Genomic DNA, 17,348 nt, shown 5'->3' on the forward strand with positions numbered 1-17,348 from the left:
CGTTTTTGCTGCCGATTTTTCTTCACGAGGACAACCGGACGATAGTTTCAGCAATTGTACGTTGGTTCAAAACTGCGCCTTTTCTTTGTCTAATGGAAACTAGAACATTTTAAATTTATTATCTACATTTTCATCAACCTATCATTTTCACTGCATACGTTCATGAAGGCTTCAGATCGAGTGAAAAAAAAATTAGAGAATTTCAATATAATTCCGTAGGATTTGCCACCCTGAAAAGATAGGGAAAATCTATATTTTATGATAACTTCTTGCGATAAAAAAAGTTAGATATACAGTTGATATACATCTAGATGTATCTCGTGCGCGCGCGCTTATGAACAGCAACGGCTCTTGAAAGCTTCGCCTCGCTCCATCTCAGTCCACATCGTTGGTCGCGTGCTGGATGGATCGCACACAGGACACACATCCTCCAGATTGGTAGAACAGACATGGACCTTCGCTTTTGGAAGGTGTTGGCAACCGTTTCAAACAACTCGACTAAAAGTAGTGCAGTGCCGCGTTAACGGACGCTCGGGTGTGTATTTGCTTGGCTGTTCACTTTGGTCCTTCGACCGTCGCCTTAAGCAACGCCATCAACTGGCGCTGGCTGGCGCTAGCTGGCATTTTTAGCTGGCAGGTAGGCTCCCTGGCTCACTGCCAAAGGACAATCGAAAGTACGCCAGCCCCCCAAATGGAGTGAAAGCAAGGAGACTCGAACACGATTCGAACGTTGTGGAAATTTCGTTTTTCAAACAAACATGCCCGCTGTGGTTTCTGACCTTTTGATTCATTTTCAAGTTCATCAAAAGGAGAGTCCACTGTGTCCGTGGTTCTTGGTGTTAGTGCATCGTAGGGTTCTTTTTGATATCGTTTCTCATTTCGATCCTAGTAGCCATAGATCGCTAGCAGATGCCGAGCATTCCGTAAGGAATGTTTCGCTCGACACGATTTTCCACTTCGAGGATAATGTTGCTCGACATTCCAGGTTAACCCAGTTACAAAAATCAAGGACAATGATTCGTGCGCCAGGTGTCCGTGTGAGCATAGAGCTTGATTGTGTATGTGCGTGTGTGCGTGAGTGTGTGTGGCTGCGTGTGTGATGCGTGATTATTAGGAACAGTGCGAAGTGTACGTCGGTGTAGAGAATACAAGGACTCCGAGTTGCGTTACTATGGCCGTCCTGCTATAACATTCTTCGTTCGCTAAAATGGAAAACTTCAATGTTCTCTTCCCTGTTAACGTTGCTCTTTCTCAGTATACTTTATTGAGGCTCCCCGCATTACACTCATCTCTTTCCATTCCACCTATTTTCTTTTGCTCCATCTCTCTCTCTCTCTCCCTCTGCTGATCTCCTTTTAACATCCTTGCTACTAACTCTTTGTTCTCTCGCGTAAAACGAGTGAAAGTTGGTGGAATATGGAATCAGGCTCCTCTGCAGCGTTGGGACAACACAGTATCGTTAGTTGGCGACGGTGTAACGGTAGCAACAGCAGGCGCAGTGTGCCAGCAAATATCGAACCGTTCACTTTTCCATCGATAATCAAGCAAGCATCCTCTCCCCCTCCCCTCCCGCTCCCTTATTTCTTCTTGTGAATCCCTGTGGGAGATACTTCTACACCTGCACCATTTTTCCGAAGTGAGCGAAGAACCTCTAGTGTCTAAGCGAGTGTGTGTCGAAGAACCATGCCAAAGCTCCCACTCCACGGCTACAAGAGGCTGAGGAGTTGAGCCTTGTAAATCACATACTCTCGGGCGAAAGACGATGGTGATGGCAGGGCGCTGGTGGTTGGTCTCCTGTAGATGGGGTTTGCTGGTGGGTCTTGGGCGAGTGAATGAATGAATGAATGAAATCTTCGAAACTAGGACACCGAAACACTCTTCGGAGAGTCAGGTCAGTGGGGTCGGAGTAGGCACCGCACAGTGGCTCCCGGACTTGACATTTCATTAAACCAACTTTGAAAATCTCTCTACCATATGAAAGAAAGATAGTTTAATAAGAAATCTCCAGTATATTATTTATTTTAATGCACAATTTTGAGAGATAGCGTTCTTGAAAGATGCAAAAAGAGAAAAAGATGAGGTATGCTTTCAAGCATTTGGTTCGTTTTTTCATGTTAAATTTGAGAGATTTTTAAAATATTTTTTAAGCTAATTTTTTAGTAACCTATAGGAATTTTACAAAAATAAATAGAATAAAACTCACAATATCTATGCTTTATAACGTTTCATAAGCTGGCACTTTTTTGAAACTAAACGGAACCCTTTGGATCCATATTAGGGCATAAATATAACATCTTAAGAAGGTAAATTGGAAAAATCGGCTCCGAAAACTTGCGACTTTAGGACGCGATGCGGTACGCCATGGAAACGGGATTTAGGCGCAAGATTTGCGCATAGGAAGAAATGGAAAAGGGTTTTTATTTGCATGGAGCAAATAATTAGGCCATCTGTACTAAAATACCTACTAAAATCATAGTTTAGTTGACTGAAGCTTCAAGCTTGCCAGTCAAATTCAAGGAAAAGTAAAAGTAAAAGTGTTGACAAATTTTACATATATTGGTTTTTATGCATTCAACACCTCTTATTTTAATCAAGCTCAACAGAAAACTGTGTAAAAAATTGGCCGTCCTTTGGCTGAGCCACTGTGCATCGTGTGTCCTGTCGCCAGAGCGTGGAGGTGCGAGATAACGTGAAGAGTACATGGCCGGACATGTGTAAAAGATGACTGGCTACAACACCGTGGTGGAAGTGGTGCAAACGGGTCCGCAAGTGGTGGTATACATTTTCTCCTTTGATGAAATATGCATAAGCCAGGCAAGGAAGTATGGCTCAACTTTTGCAACCAATCAATTCCACCCGAAAATCATCGACTACCACGTTGCGCTCAGGTTTTATTAGACACCTTCCAGAAATTTTAATATTTTATTTATGTGGTAGCGCTTACGAGCTAAAGATCGCCAGAAGCTTTATGATTAGCATAAAGAACAGTATCAAACTAACGATTAAAGAAGGCCTTAATATTTCATTCATCTACCTCTCGTAGCTTAACTCCTCCCTAAATTGACATAGCTTTCCTGACTTCCTCTTTTCACAGCAGAAGCAATAGAAAGCCCAACGCTTAACTCGGATTGACCCAACAAAAATACCCCAACAGTCAAACTCGATGGATTTCAGGACGAAACCACCTGCCAGAGCGATTTGAAATCGATTCATTTCCTGTTCCTGTTAAGTGGAGGCTACAAGTGCTGGCACTACTAATTGAAGCGATTTAAAAATCAATCCTAACCGAGCGGATTCAGAACTCGGATGAGAGCTAAAAAAACGAGGCACAGAAACGCAACCAAATGCCCCCGTTTGTGATAAAAGCACTGAACTGCCAATGGTCATAAATCCTGCCTGTTGCCAGGACCAACCCAAATGGCCTGTACCATATATCGAGTGAGGAATTGAAAGGCTGCTGCCACCGGGAAATTTAGGCGCCCCCGAGTCGACGGATAAAGGCACTTGGCGACACCTGATACACCTTTAGCCAACCACCGTGTTGCGACTGCTGCCAAGTTCCTGTGCCAGGTGGTGCAGAATCACAAACGAAGGTTTTAGCACCGTAGCACCCGAAACGGCTGAACGACGTCAGCGGCTGGTAATGAGTGAACAAACGGGGCAATTACGGAATTACTGAGAGTCGATCGCGTCGTCGTAATTGAGTTACGGACCGATTACGGAGTTTTGCACCAAAGTTGGCAAACGTAGTTGGCAAGCGGGCAGCAATTAGAATAAAGCCAGCTCGCGGCACAGAACATTTCGAGCCCCCACCAGGACGACCCACCGGCCACCAGCACTGTTGTTCGCTTCCGATGAAGTTCCAGAAAAGCGCGTGAAATGTGTAATCGCTTAGCGTGGCGAACAGTTTCGAGTGGCGTTGCGTTCAACGATGTATTTTGTTATGGATTTGTATCTCATCGTTTTGTGTCTGCTGGTGATTTACATTAAAGGTAAAGCTTTAGCGCGTACCTCAGCGCCCAGTGTCGAGTAACCATCCCCTGCTTTTTTGCTTGCGTTTCATCCGGTTTTGTTTCCACGAACTCTTGCAGATAGCATCCAAGGACCGCACGAGAAAAGGCTGTTGAACAACCTGCTGCAAACGTACAACACGCTCGAACGCCCGGTCGCCAACGAGTCCGACCCGCTGGAAGTGAAGTTCGGCCTGACGCTGCAGCAGATAATCGATGTTGTGAGTATGCCGCGTCCACTGCTTGGATGTAGTGTGTTTGCTTTGGATTGGTTTTCCGTCTTGATTTTCCGATTTGGTTTTTGGATTCGGTTTTTTCTTTTTCCATTTTTTTCGGTTTTTGGTCAAGAACCGAGGATCGCTCGGTCACTCGTCCGTATCCTTCCTACAACCCCCAACCCCCACACCCGTGGCGTGGATCACCCAGCGTCCCCGTGAGGGAACTTGTTTTTTACGTTTAGATTTACCGTCCCTACCCATGCCGGGGTTCCGGACTCGGTCCCTGCGGTAGCGTGAAAGTGATAATAAAGTACCCTATTGAAACTATTCTAGGACGAAAAAAATCAGATACTCACTACCAACGCGTGGTTGAATTTGGTAAGTGGCATGTACCCGGCGCAGCGACACACTTCTTCTCAGCATATCGTCGTTACCTCAGGTTTTGGGTTGAGCGTGTGCAGATCGTGCGGCACCTTGTATCCTGATGATGAAGCCTATATTTATGAACAGTTACGTTGCCCCCACCTCGAGCCGTACGTGTGTATGTATGTGCGTTGAAAGGATGATTTCTTCGGACACCCAGGATACAAAGCCATATGTACGCTTCTTTTCTTCTCTATCGCTGTCCCTTCGCTCTGGCACTGTTCTTTGTCGAACCGTATTTATAACACCTGGTGGGAGATTCCTAAGGATCGAAGCAAAAATGTAAACTAAACTAAATTGGCTCTTTTTAAAACACTTTCTCGAGATCACCTTTCGCAAAGCTATCCTTTCTCTTCCAACTGTCTATGAACAATAAGACAAAACTCACCCAGCTATACTGAACAAATCCAAACACCAGTGCCTCCTATGCAACAACACACCATTCAAATGGCAGAAATCATCTTTTCAACGCGAGGCGAGAACATGCAAGAGTGGTTTACTAATGACCAAATAATTTGCGCAACGCATTTTGCTATGAACTAACTGTCGTGTCTTTCTGGACCTTTTTTACTCACTGTGTGTATTTGTAATTTGTGGAAAAAGCAACTTATTAATAGCAAAATCAAAAACAAAAAATAATTGAAGGCTTAACTTAAATCAACATCATCCCGGTGCGGGCGGCTCTAATGTCATCTGCGCGATGATTCCACACTAACGCTGGCGCTAAAACGCTTAAACAAAACTAAACCAAATCAAAACGTAGCCAACCAAACCGTTCTAAAACGAAACTAACAACGCTAAATTAAATCCTCAACTTAAACACTAATGCTAAAGAAGAACTAAACAACATTCCAAGTGCTGTAATCGATTGATTTGTTAGACTACGGCATCTGTTTATGTCGCTTATAAATGGGTACATGTCATAATCATAGATTTATCGTATATAATTCCGTTATGTTTCATTCAAAGTGACGGCTGTTTCTTTGTGTATTTAAAGTTATCATCTTAAAAATCCATAACTGCATGACGTTTAAAAATCTAAGGAAAACACCTATATATGATTTAGGGATAAAACGTGTTTCACAGTGCAAAACTCACCGGCATTAGCGTCCTTAGAGTTTCAGTTCGATAATCCCCTCCTCCCCACCAACCGTTATTCTTTATCACCTTGTACCACCACGTTGTTCGACCGCTAACGCAATCATGTTTCAAGCGATTCAAACTCGATGTGCTCATCCGTTGCTGGAAAGCGTATAGTTTCTCGATGCTCTTTCTTTCTTTCTTTCTTTCTTACTTTTTAAATACAATTTATACTCCACTTTTCTTTGTCATTCTTCAATTGTTCTTGTATACACTTTCGTCCTTCCTTCCTGCCGATTGATTTGTACGCACCGTCGGCGTTTCGTTTATCGGTTTCTTACGCAATAGATTTGTTTCTTTTGATTTAATCCTTTCATTTCTGCAAATTGATGATTGTAGGACGAGAAGAATCAACTTTTAATAACAAACATATGGCTGTCGTTGGTAAGTTACACAACTCCACGGTAAAGTTGCATGCTTTAAACTGAAATATGAATAAATAAATCACAAACTACCTCTAACTGCCACCTGTATTAGACCCTAAGGCTTAGGACTGTTGGATATATTGCATTGGATTCACACCACCAGTTGTGCCGTCATCATATTGGTCGGCAGGTTTTTGCGCCGATCGTTTTTCATTTTTGGTTTTTTGACAATCTTCAACAGCTTCCTAGGCATTGCTGCAAACCTTCTATCTCCCCTAGAGCGTGTATCGGTTCACTTATGTCTAGAGTTGGTTGGAAACTGTGTACAAACTATACTTATTTAGATACTCTCGAATGGTATTAGTATCTCTAGAGGTATGTTTTATCTCAAAAACCACACCATCACACAAGCAAGTTTGACACGTTTTGAAATTTTTTGCGAAGGATTCAATTGTATTTTGGGTAAACTTCATTTGTAAAATACTCTCCGTCTTCTGTAGATTTCTCTCTTCTTGGGTATTACTATGCATTTAAATTATCGCGGTTGATGAGGAGCGCCCGATACTACAAAAAAGTGCTTTCATGATACATGAAGTAGTTATCTGACTGTTTAATTTACCAAAATGTATTTTTACTCCTGCTAATGATGTTAAAAAATGTACTGCAGCTGATATCTAGTTCATTTTGTGGCAAAAGTTGGTGAGCAAAATGCAGCCATTTAAAAACTCCTACCTATCGAATAATCGTAAAAGAATTGAGGCTGACAATAAACGATAATAATGAAATAACCACATAAATTACTACAACGCCTAAGTACTTACTATATTTACCTTTCGATATCATTATATGCATGGTGTTTATTGCTTGTAGAATATTGATTCTTCTAACTGCCTTTGATAAGTCTGAACCGTTTCTTTTAAATGTCTGTTAAACACTCGTAGTACTAGTCCTCTAGTAAGTCAGTAGCAGTTTGACCACGATAAACTCATATTCCATTTGCGCTGCATGTTTCGATACGCTAAACGAACCCCAATGCTACACCGCTTACCGTAAATGTTCATAAATATGGTTACCGCAACGGCTTCATATCATAAGTAGACTCCAACAGTCTCATGCAACCATCATTGGTGGGGCTCATTGATCGATAGCGCGTGCCGACGAGCGCGGTTGCGCGCCGCTAAAATAGCGATGATTCAATTTGGCCAATGCATTATAGGAATGGAACGATTACAACCTGCGTTGGAACGACTCCGAGTACGGTGGGGTGCGGGACCTGCGGATCACCCCGAACAAGCTCTGGAAGCCGGACGTGCTGATGTACAACAGGTAAGGGGCTGGCAGGCGGCCAGCGGCTGAAATTGGAGTCATTATGATCGAGTGGTTTTTTGGCTCGCTCTCTTCCCCGTCGTTGTGCAGTGCTGATGAAGGATTCGATGGAACATATCATACGAACATCGTCGTGAAGAACAATGGCAGCTGCTTATATGTTCCACCCGGCATTTTCAAGAGCACGTGCAAAATCGACATCACGTGGTTCCCGTTTGACGACCAGCACTGCGAGATGAAGTTCGGCAGTTGGACGTACGATGGCAACCAGGTATGTAGAGTGAAGGTGTGTCGGCCTGAACAGACTTTAATACGCGTACATTTTCCTTCCCTCAGCTTGATCTTGTACTCAATTCGGACGACGGCGGAGATCTCTCAGATTTCATAACGAACGGCGAGTGGTATCTTATAGGTATGTTTCCCGGTTTCACCAATCGAAAAAGGCACTCTTTGGAGCCCAATTGGGATTCTCACTAATCAAACCATTTCTTCATCCCAACCCTGCAGGAATGCCCGGAAAGAAAAATACAATAACATATCAGTGTTGTCCTGAGCCGTACGTTGACATAACGTTCACGATACAGATTCGAAGAAGAACGCTTTACTACTTCTTCAATTTGATAGTTCCATGCGTCTTAATTTCTTCGATGGCCCTGCTGGGATTTACGCTTCCGCCTGATTCGGGTGAAAAATTGACTCTAGGTAAGTAGTGATCATTGGACGACGATTTGTGTTTCTGGATGCTTTCGTTCCATCCAAACAAAAACCTGCGAACCTGGATATATCCATATTCAAGGTATTATATCGACGGCAGCTATAGCTGTCTGCAACGAGGTCAAAATGCATAGCCAAAAAACTTGAGCTACTGCTCATTTCATTACACCATCGGTGATCGTTGTAACATTTTGTCCACTCATATCATATACTGAAATACGCGACTGCGTACAGGTGAAAAATGATTGTTCCAAACGATTCATTCCACATCTCCGTGTGGTTGCTGGTCCGCCCGGTGTTCGTCGCAAACCAGTCTACGCGAGTTCTACTAAACCCCTTCACTCTCATTTCAGGTGTAACTATACTGCTATCACTCACTGTATTCCTTAATTTAGTCGCGGAGACGTTACCTCAAGTATCCGATGCAATTCCGTTACTAGGTTAGAATTGAATTGAAATGTTAGGCATTTTATTCCGTTTTTCTTTTCTTTTTTATCCTCCAAATTTTCCGATGAATGATTAGCTGTTGTCCCGATAACTGTAACTGTGTACTTGTGTGTGAATGCTTGGCTTTGTCACCTAGGTTGAAATCGATAAGTTTCGTTTCCGATCTCGGTTTCGTTGATATTTGTCTCTCCGTGATCGTCCAAATTTCACCCTAGAAAACAATTAGCAATCGTTTTCTGTCTCGTGATGTCCTTACAATTGTAGCTGAGTCAACCAGTGTGTGTTTAGAGTCTTAGGAAAGATATAATAACAGAACGAATAGACATGAATCACAGAAATAACAAAATCCCTTGAAATTATGTCTCCAAATCATCCAATACTTACATATTTTTGCGTTGATTGCGACTTCTAAGTGCTTCCGATTGCATTATTAATTAATTTTAAAATCTGAATGGAATATTCTTTAAATCACTCCCTTATCAAACATAAGATATTGATCTATACTATAAATGGTGGACGTGTTTCTAAATATTTCTTAATGTCATTTGAAACTAACATCAACCTATGCTAAGCATTTTCAAAGCATGCATTCTATCCTATTTCCTAATATATTAGTGATGGATATTTTCGTAACTTTTTAAAACAAATTTTTTACTTTTCTTTACTAAGCCTAGAATGTTTCATCTTTTTTGTTGATGTTCATCTCTTTCTCTGTTTTCATCTTCCATACCAAATTGCATGAATTGACATAATCCAATGTCGTTTAAACATAAGACAATGAAGTTAATATGTTATTTTTCCTTTGAAATTGAATGAATTTATTTCTGCAGTCGTACATGCCATTTTCATACATGCCCTTTTAATTTCCAAATAGCATATCTACTTTTCCCATCACATTATTTTTTGTCAGCAGAAACCGCTGGAGCATTCTTGTTGTTGCCTTCTTGCTGAACGATTTTGTCATTTTGTAACAATTGAATGTTTTTCCATGCAGTTTTGGTTTGTTTTTTAAATGGCATGATTTATTTCCAAAACAAAACAAAAAAGCACTACGAACTGTACACATTTTTCTTCGTTGAGCAAACACGACAGAGTACGTGATTATTATTTAGGATTGTATGATTGTTTTATTTGTCTGCGTGTAGTTCTTCGATAGAATGCTTTATTATTTAATTCTCCAAATTTCTATTTCAAATGACATTCTAGAAAGGGGAAAACCTAAACTATCCCAAAATCTTCACGTTTTAAACGTTATTACAAACGCGAAACCATGATTTTCCTTGTTTAGGCGCAAAAACCCAAACATTTTCTATGATTTGTAACAGTTTGCATCATTGGTTGTCTTTTCTTTCTTTCCGAAATATACAATATTTGGCTCCCCCTTGGACCCGATCGCTAGTTCAAATCGTCGATTGAGAAAGGATCTGTTAAAGTGCACTAAGAAGTGCCCATAATATAGGGCAATAACGTAACGCGACAAACTGAGCTACAATCACACGTCGTATTGGGGGCCGACCTTACCGAAGCAAATGTCTGGTTTCCTCGTTACTGGAAAAGCTGTGTCAATGGTTTTGATTGTGTTTTTCTTGTTATATTTTACAGGACTTACTATACTGGTATCACAAACTGTGTTTTCATTATTAGTGGGACATGTTATTACGAAAACGAGCGAAGCAGTCCCTTTGCTAGGTATAGCCAAGATTGTAGTAAAACCTTTACGAAACCCAAAAACAAAATATCGCCCAATGTAAACCAGTACTAATAACATGTATTCCAACAGAGCTCACTAAATGATGCGTTGAATGAAACCACTCATTCACGGCTAACGGCGGCGCAATTTAAAGCTTTTCGACTTAAACCGAATTGTACCCACTATACATAACGCTAAACGAATTACTCTAACCTAATTGTAGCTCGAGGTACTAAACAAACCCCAACCAAATTTGCGTACAGCATCCGCGATGGAGCGAAAGCGAAAAACAAAACTAAACTACCAGACTCTCAACACCTTCTCAAATTTTCCAAACCTCTTTAAACTCTAAGTGCGCCACTAACTCTTGTGGATGCTACCAGATGATGTACTTCTGCATGGTTTGTTTTCTATTAACTTTTGGTTTACGTTCGCTTTTTCTTTGCTCACCGTATTCCGTTGAAGTTCCTCGTAATTTCCTAGCGTGTATCCCGGATAGAAGTGGTACAAATTGCACAGAACACAATTCAATACACCCGAACTACTTGCGAAGCTCCACGATATAAGTACCGTTGTGGATAAACTTGTAAACACTTCTCTGTTACTGCTCTGATCTTTGTTGAGTATACACAGTTTCTACAACCTCTATAAGGCAGGTAGCACCTACTTTAAACTTAGTCAATGTGACGTGGTCGCTCTCAGCACCATTGCCAGCTAGTATAGTGATGATTATTTTAGAGAGAAAAAATCAGCTACATTTCAGTTAAGCTTTAAATAGAGACTTAGGGCGAATCGTTCTTTAAACAAGAAATTTAGAGCAACCTTATTCTTATCAATATTGGTTAAGCTAGTAGATATATTTTTGAGCATATAACCTATGCACGGAGAGATAATGTAGCGCTCCCTTATTTTTCTCTACTGTCCTTTTGACTTGGCTTGTACAATTGTTGTTTGGTTTTCTCATTTTTTGCTATGTTGTGTATTAATTTGGAAGTGTACTGTCGGTGGTAACACTAAGCTTGTTACCATCAGCATTTTTAACTACTGCTGATGTTTAAGTTCGATGCTTTCAGCTGAAACGGGCCGGTTTAATTATCTTCGGTAAATCTTCTAAAACTCTTCTATTATCGTTTGTCCTGTGAATAGAGTAATCGTTTCTTCATTTATTTGAAACGCGCTACGTTAAACAATCTGGTAACTGCATGTTCAGCTAGAATTTATACTACTGATACGATATTAATAGTACCTCAGTTTACAGAGTAAACAATCGCCAGCTCGAGCCTTTTGAGTACATACATAGAAGCCTCCTCGTGTCCCGCTAATGATGAAAACACATGAAAACATGCTGCCAGTTAGTCAGATTTGATACACGATATGCACACTGCTGATAAACTGTTTTGCTATACATCATACGTAACGTTATTGTTAGTTTTATTTCTATAACATCTGTGTCATCAGATGAATAAATGAAAGATACATTAATTCTCATGATCGTGAGAGTCAAGGATCGCAATAGTTGACTATGCAAATGAAGGAAGACAATTGCTACCTTGTTTTATAGTCTCAGTTTTCTGTCCACGTTCCCTATTGACATGTTTGTATACATCAACATTATTTACATGGTTTAGTTTCGCCTCTGCATGGTTTCGATTGTTGGAACTACCTCATAGAATTCAAGAGATTGAAAGCTCCCTGCATGTTTCTAAAACACTAAATCCATTTAGTATATGTTCCGCATCGTTGTGCTGTATTGATTATTGTGTTTCGCTTCATTTAGCATGTCCAAATTACGTTGAGCTCTATCTCTTTTAACAAACATCTTCATCCGCTGGGTTTTTCATTTTAGTAATGTTTTTTTACGCTCTCCTTGCAATCAAACTTCTTCATTTCACAGGAACGTACTTCAACTGCATAATGTTTATGGTAGCTTCGTCGGTCGTGCTGACGGTTGTTGTACTCAACTACCATCATCGGACTGCTGATATCCACGAGATGCCTCCATGGGTGAGTGTTAAAACGGTCTTGCTTTTCAGGACATTTTAACGATGACGAACCCACTCACTCGCCGGTTCTAGATCAAATCGGTCTTTCTGCAATGGCTACCGTGGATACTACGGATGGGGCGTCCCGGGAGGAAGATCACCCGTAAAACCATTATCCTGAGCAATCGCATGAAGGAGCTCGAGCTGAAGGAGCGCTCCTCGAAGTCGCTCTTGGCGAATGTGCTGGACATCGACGACGATTTCCGGCATCCCTGCTCCGGCATATCCGGCTCGACCACCGCGATAGGTGGCTCCGTGTAAGTATCTTTGCTGGCCGTAGGAGTTGGATTGCGAAAGCTCACCGAATATAGCCAAGCAACATCACTTCATTTAATATCTCCCCTCGCCCGTTCCAGTTTCACGCGTCTTACTACGGTCGAAGAGCAGAACGCCAACTCGGGCTGTACGCATAAGGATTTGCACCACATACTGAAGGAATTGCAGTTCATCACCAACCGTATGAAGAAGGCGGACGAGGAAGCGGAATTGATCAGTGACTGGAAGTTCGCGGCGATGGTTGTTGATAGGTAAGATTCGTTCTCAGTCCTGTCACGGGGTTTTCTTGTTGTGATCCAAAAACAAATTTTAACCCCACACTTTTATGCCAACAGATTTTGCCTTTTCGTGTTTACTCTATTCACAATAATTGCGACCGTCACTGTGCTTCTATCAGCTCCTCATATAATAGTGCAATAACCAGACGACAGCTTCCGCTAAACGTTAAACCCAACGCGCACACGTGGTGTTGAGTTTCGTATAGACAAGCTGATAAAAATACAAACCAGAAAACGTATATATATAATACAAATATCTATATATATATATACACACAAACCTATATATATAAATATATATTTTATACACATAAGTAGCATCGTGAACAAATAGTAGCAGTGATTCTAGATAAAACAAAAGATGGAACAGATGGATTTTAATCGACTACAATTACCATACGACGACACAGACTCGTCGGTTTGCACGTTCACACAATGTTCAACGAGAAGACGGTAAAAGTCGGGCCGGATAGAAGCACCGGAAAGGATCGCATCCCTACGCCAGTGTACGTAGCGTGGAAAGCACTAGCGCGACCAAACGTACTAAGCGTGCGTAAACCGGCTGGATCCCGGTGTCGGCTCCGGTACGACTTGGCTGCGCAGGAATTGAGCTGGAAGCCGGTGAAGTTGTTCCTACGACTTTTCCTTTTTCGCACCGGGACATTGCGGTGAGTGTATTATTTCACTTTTGCGTTTCGCTCCCTCGTTACGCGGACCACAGTCACGTGCATCGCAGACGTGTTTGTTTGGCGGCGGTAGGACCAGCAATAATGATCGTCGGGAATGAAAACACAAATGCTTCAAAGAGCTACAACTTTGCGCTCTTGTGCGTGTTAAAATCTAATCGCACTGCCACGAACATCCGCACACAGCTGCATGGCAAAGATTTAAAAAAAATGAAAAATTTTATTAAAAAGATTCGTACAAACAAAACATTCCAACAGTACGATCTCAGATGGTTACAAGAAACAAAACAAAGAACAAAAATCGAGGGCTAAACGTGGTCGCCAAGGCGCGAACTTCAAACTATGAAATAAAAAAAGCAAAACCAATAAATGGCACAATCCTACGATGAATCAATACCACCAAAATACAAGCGGATGCGCGCAATGTGACGGAGCAACAGGGACAAATTTGAAAAAAAGTAATAGTGAAACCAAAACAAAAAAAAATATTTCAGATGGAATAGTGAAATCGAAAAAAGCTATATATTTAATCAAGCATCTTGATTTGATACGAGAACGCTGTTTGATACTGTAGTGTTGTATTTTTGGAAATAGTATACTAAGTGTACTGCAGAAAATCGAGCGACTTGATTAAAGTACTTTTATATTGAAGACTACTCATCTATATGTAGATGGCGTAATGGTAAATTATTTTAATTGTGTTTTACGCAAATAACAATACTTACCATGATAAGCAAAATGCAAAAACAAAAATCGTTGCTAGATCGCGAGTAAGTGAACGATCACGTTCTGTGTATCGGTGATTTGCGTGAAGCAAAACGCATATGTTAAATATATGCGACACGGTTAAAGCCACTGTCTTAACTCGAAATACTTAGGAAAAGTTCTTACACGGTGGGACTGCAAAACCTAAAACTCACGTCTCTCTTATTAGAAGAAGTAAATCGAATAGGTGCAACAGATAAATAGAAAAAAAAACTATTATTCATCTAAAAGGAATAACGAAAATAATAATTTAAAAATTACGATTTTTCCGTAACGGAGGATGCACGCAAATGCAAATGCGCAATGTGCAAGCGAATGTTATTAAGAAACGAAAAAAATAGACAAAGCAAACATCAAACTGCACTACACAGTCATTCTTTCTAGTGCTATAGCAAGTTATGCGTGCGCGTTATTGAGTAGCCAAATAAGATTATCAAAAAAAAAGAACAAAAAAAACGTGCAGAATCCGATGCAGCTTAGTGATAGGTTTCAGATAACGTACGACAAAGGTTTAGCCATCTGAACTGATGCCATACTCACGCGAAACTCACTGGGTGGTAACAATCAGCCGCCCACGACATGACAGTGCTGCTATAAATTAAAAAAAAATATAAGGACAGCAAATTATACATATATAAATATTACCGCGAGCGAAACTACTTACAACATTGAACGCATAGCTAATGAGGGCAACCAGAAGCTCGAGACAGATGCTATAAACGTTATTGACAATTACGCCATAATGGATCGGATGCCGATTCTAGTTGAGTTTATCGTGCGCAACCCAATTCGCCAGCGTCGAGTTTGTTAATGAGTAATGGTACACGAGAAGTTGCAACTAGATGTTGTTGAATGATAGATGCATATATAGTATAATACGAAATACGGTCGGTGAACGCTTTCGTTCGTTGTTCGGTGGGTTTTTGGATTGTTTTGTTGGTACTACTACTACTACTACTACTACTACGACCACTACTAACTGGTGACAGTACCAGGTACAGGCTATATTGACTGTTGCTGCTACTACTAGTAAAGTTCCACAACTATCATTACTATTACTGCTGCACTACTATTACTGCTACTAAAACTAATACTACTACTATGGCCACTACTACTGCTACTACTACTATTGCTGTTGTTAGCAAAACACTGGTTTTCTTCCACCCCAAGTCCACGCTGTCCTACTAGACCGAGGTGCGTCAGCCCCGATAGCGCAATGTAGCCGGTAGATCGAATCGAACTACGTATACTACGCACTACTTTACACAATAAGCGAGCGTCTCAATCAAAATAGCAACTATATTCGAGCAGCGGCCGGCACGATAAGCGAGGTTGATAGGTCTTTAATATTTTTATACAATATAGAATCGAATTTATGCTATGTTCCTTGCCAAAAGGTGTACACGTTTTGGTAATGTTCGAGTTTACTATTGTTTGTGTGTGAGTGTGTGTGATTGCAGTGACACTAAGTGCACATTGTACCGAGTCACACTTAGCATACACACGTAACATCATCGCATACTTACTCTCACACTTTAAAAGAATATATAATAAAAACAAAACCCACCAACGGCGCACGACGCAAAGGATTAATCATTTTGTACTAGCATTTACTAAGTCACGTAGCTACTACTTATTCGGTCGAGTACACTGATCTACTATGACGTGGCTACTCCTACTACCGCTACCGCCCACCACCGGTAGTGTGTATGCGCTATCGCACTGCAGTTCGCAGTGTCGGTCGACTAGGATGAAAAAGGCTATCGAGGGTTGGTTCCCATATTTGCTTTCCGCCTACCCACAGTAGTAGCTCCTTCACCCACACGGTTCCCCGCATAGGGGTGAAAATCAAAACAGAGACAGCAAAATTAATTAAAAAACTGGAATACACACACACACACACACACATTCACACGGAGCATTATATTACATATGATTGCCGGCATTTGTAATATGCACTAATTAATAAGTCTTCGAATGGGCAAAAGGATTTCGAAGAGAATTATTGGATCGCTCTATACTTATACATGCAAAGGAAAATGAATATATATATACATGCATAGACTTATATGTATATAATCGAGTTATAAATAGGGACATATATATATATATATGTATACATAATATATTAATTTACGTTACTTGTGATTATCACCAGAGAGAATAGTGAAAGAGTTTAATTTAAGCGTATCAAATGGTTGCAGCACATATTAGGCGCGTTTCAAAAACTAGAACCGCAATCTGATGGCATATGGAGGGTGTGTGTTTGTGTGTATATGTTTACGTATCATACGTATCTAGCATATGCAGCAAGCACCCCGTTATGGTTGGAAATATTATTGACTTATCGGTTACTTAATTGCCTTCCTTATCTCAGTTATTCACTAGACAGATGCTAATAAATTTGCTCAAGAACAAAAACATAGAAAAAAAGCACAGCACTGTAACAGCCACGTTAAAGGATTCAGACTATCCAGCGTAACAATAGCACAGACTCATACAAAGAATTACCATTCCTCTGACACAAGCACAGCACATGGCAGCATACTCCGTCATAGACGGGGATCATATATTAACAGGAGCACGTGGAGCTTGCGATCAAAGTAGGCTTCGATCGAAATAGGCGCAACAACGTTATGATAACCGCACCCGTTCGGGCACGAAATACACTACGAAATGGCGTACAGTTCCATTGACACCATTCGGTACAATTGCAAACCGCAATAGCGCACTATTAGTAGTGAAAGACAGATGATATATAACTGAAAAAGTAAATCAGGTGCCAAAGAGATCCCACACCTATTCTAATCGGAATTATACGAACCACGCGATGCACTGTGTATGCACCATTATTAGTGCGATTACACTACGCTAACGCTACTACCCATTTCACTATCGTTTTTTCGAAGAAAGGAATCGCAAAAAGAGTTAGGACAAAGGGTTTACTTTCGTTCGCGTTGCAGTTTGA

At 41.0% G+C, this 17,348-nt stretch overlaps 1 protein-coding gene across 4 annotated transcripts; it reads left to right on the top strand.

Moving 5' to 3' along the window:
• Window positions 1-405: 405 nt before the first annotated feature.
• LOC131271591 (neuronal acetylcholine receptor subunit alpha-7-like) lies at window positions 406-15,784 on the top strand. 4 transcript variants are annotated; one of them, XM_058273075.1, is made up of 14 exons: window positions 406-535; window positions 3,095-3,992; window positions 4,092-4,231; window positions 4,562-4,606; window positions 6,131-6,175; window positions 7,373-7,482; window positions 7,573-7,753; window positions 7,819-7,894; window positions 7,990-8,184; window positions 8,550-8,636; window positions 12,228-12,337; window positions 12,409-12,631; window positions 12,728-12,902; window positions 12,987-15,784. In XM_058273075.1, the coding sequence occupies exons 2-14, from the start codon at window positions 3,932-3,934 to the stop codon at window positions 13,069-13,071; spliced, it is 1,533 nt and encodes a 510-aa protein (XP_058129058.1). In that variant the 5' UTR covers window positions 406-535; window positions 3,095-3,931; the 3' UTR covers window positions 13,072-15,784. The 4 variants fall into 4 exon arrangements, with proteins under 4 accessions (XP_058129058.1, XP_058129057.1, XP_058129060.1 ...); XM_058273074.1 differs by lacking the exon at window positions 6,131-6,175 and having other exon boundaries at window positions 12,409-12,632; window positions 12,732-12,902; XM_058273077.1 differs by lacking the exons at window positions 6,131-6,175; window positions 8,550-8,636 and having other exon boundaries at window positions 12,409-12,632; window positions 12,732-12,902.
• Window positions 15,785-17,348: the final 1,564 nt, after the last annotated feature.

The sequence above is a fragment of the Anopheles coustani genome, chromosome 3, assembly GCF_943734705.1.
Source record: "Anopheles coustani chromosome 3, idAnoCousDA_361_x.2, whole genome shotgun sequence".
Classification (NCBI taxonomy): Eukaryota; Metazoa; Arthropoda; class Insecta; order Diptera; family Culicidae; genus Anopheles; species Anopheles coustani.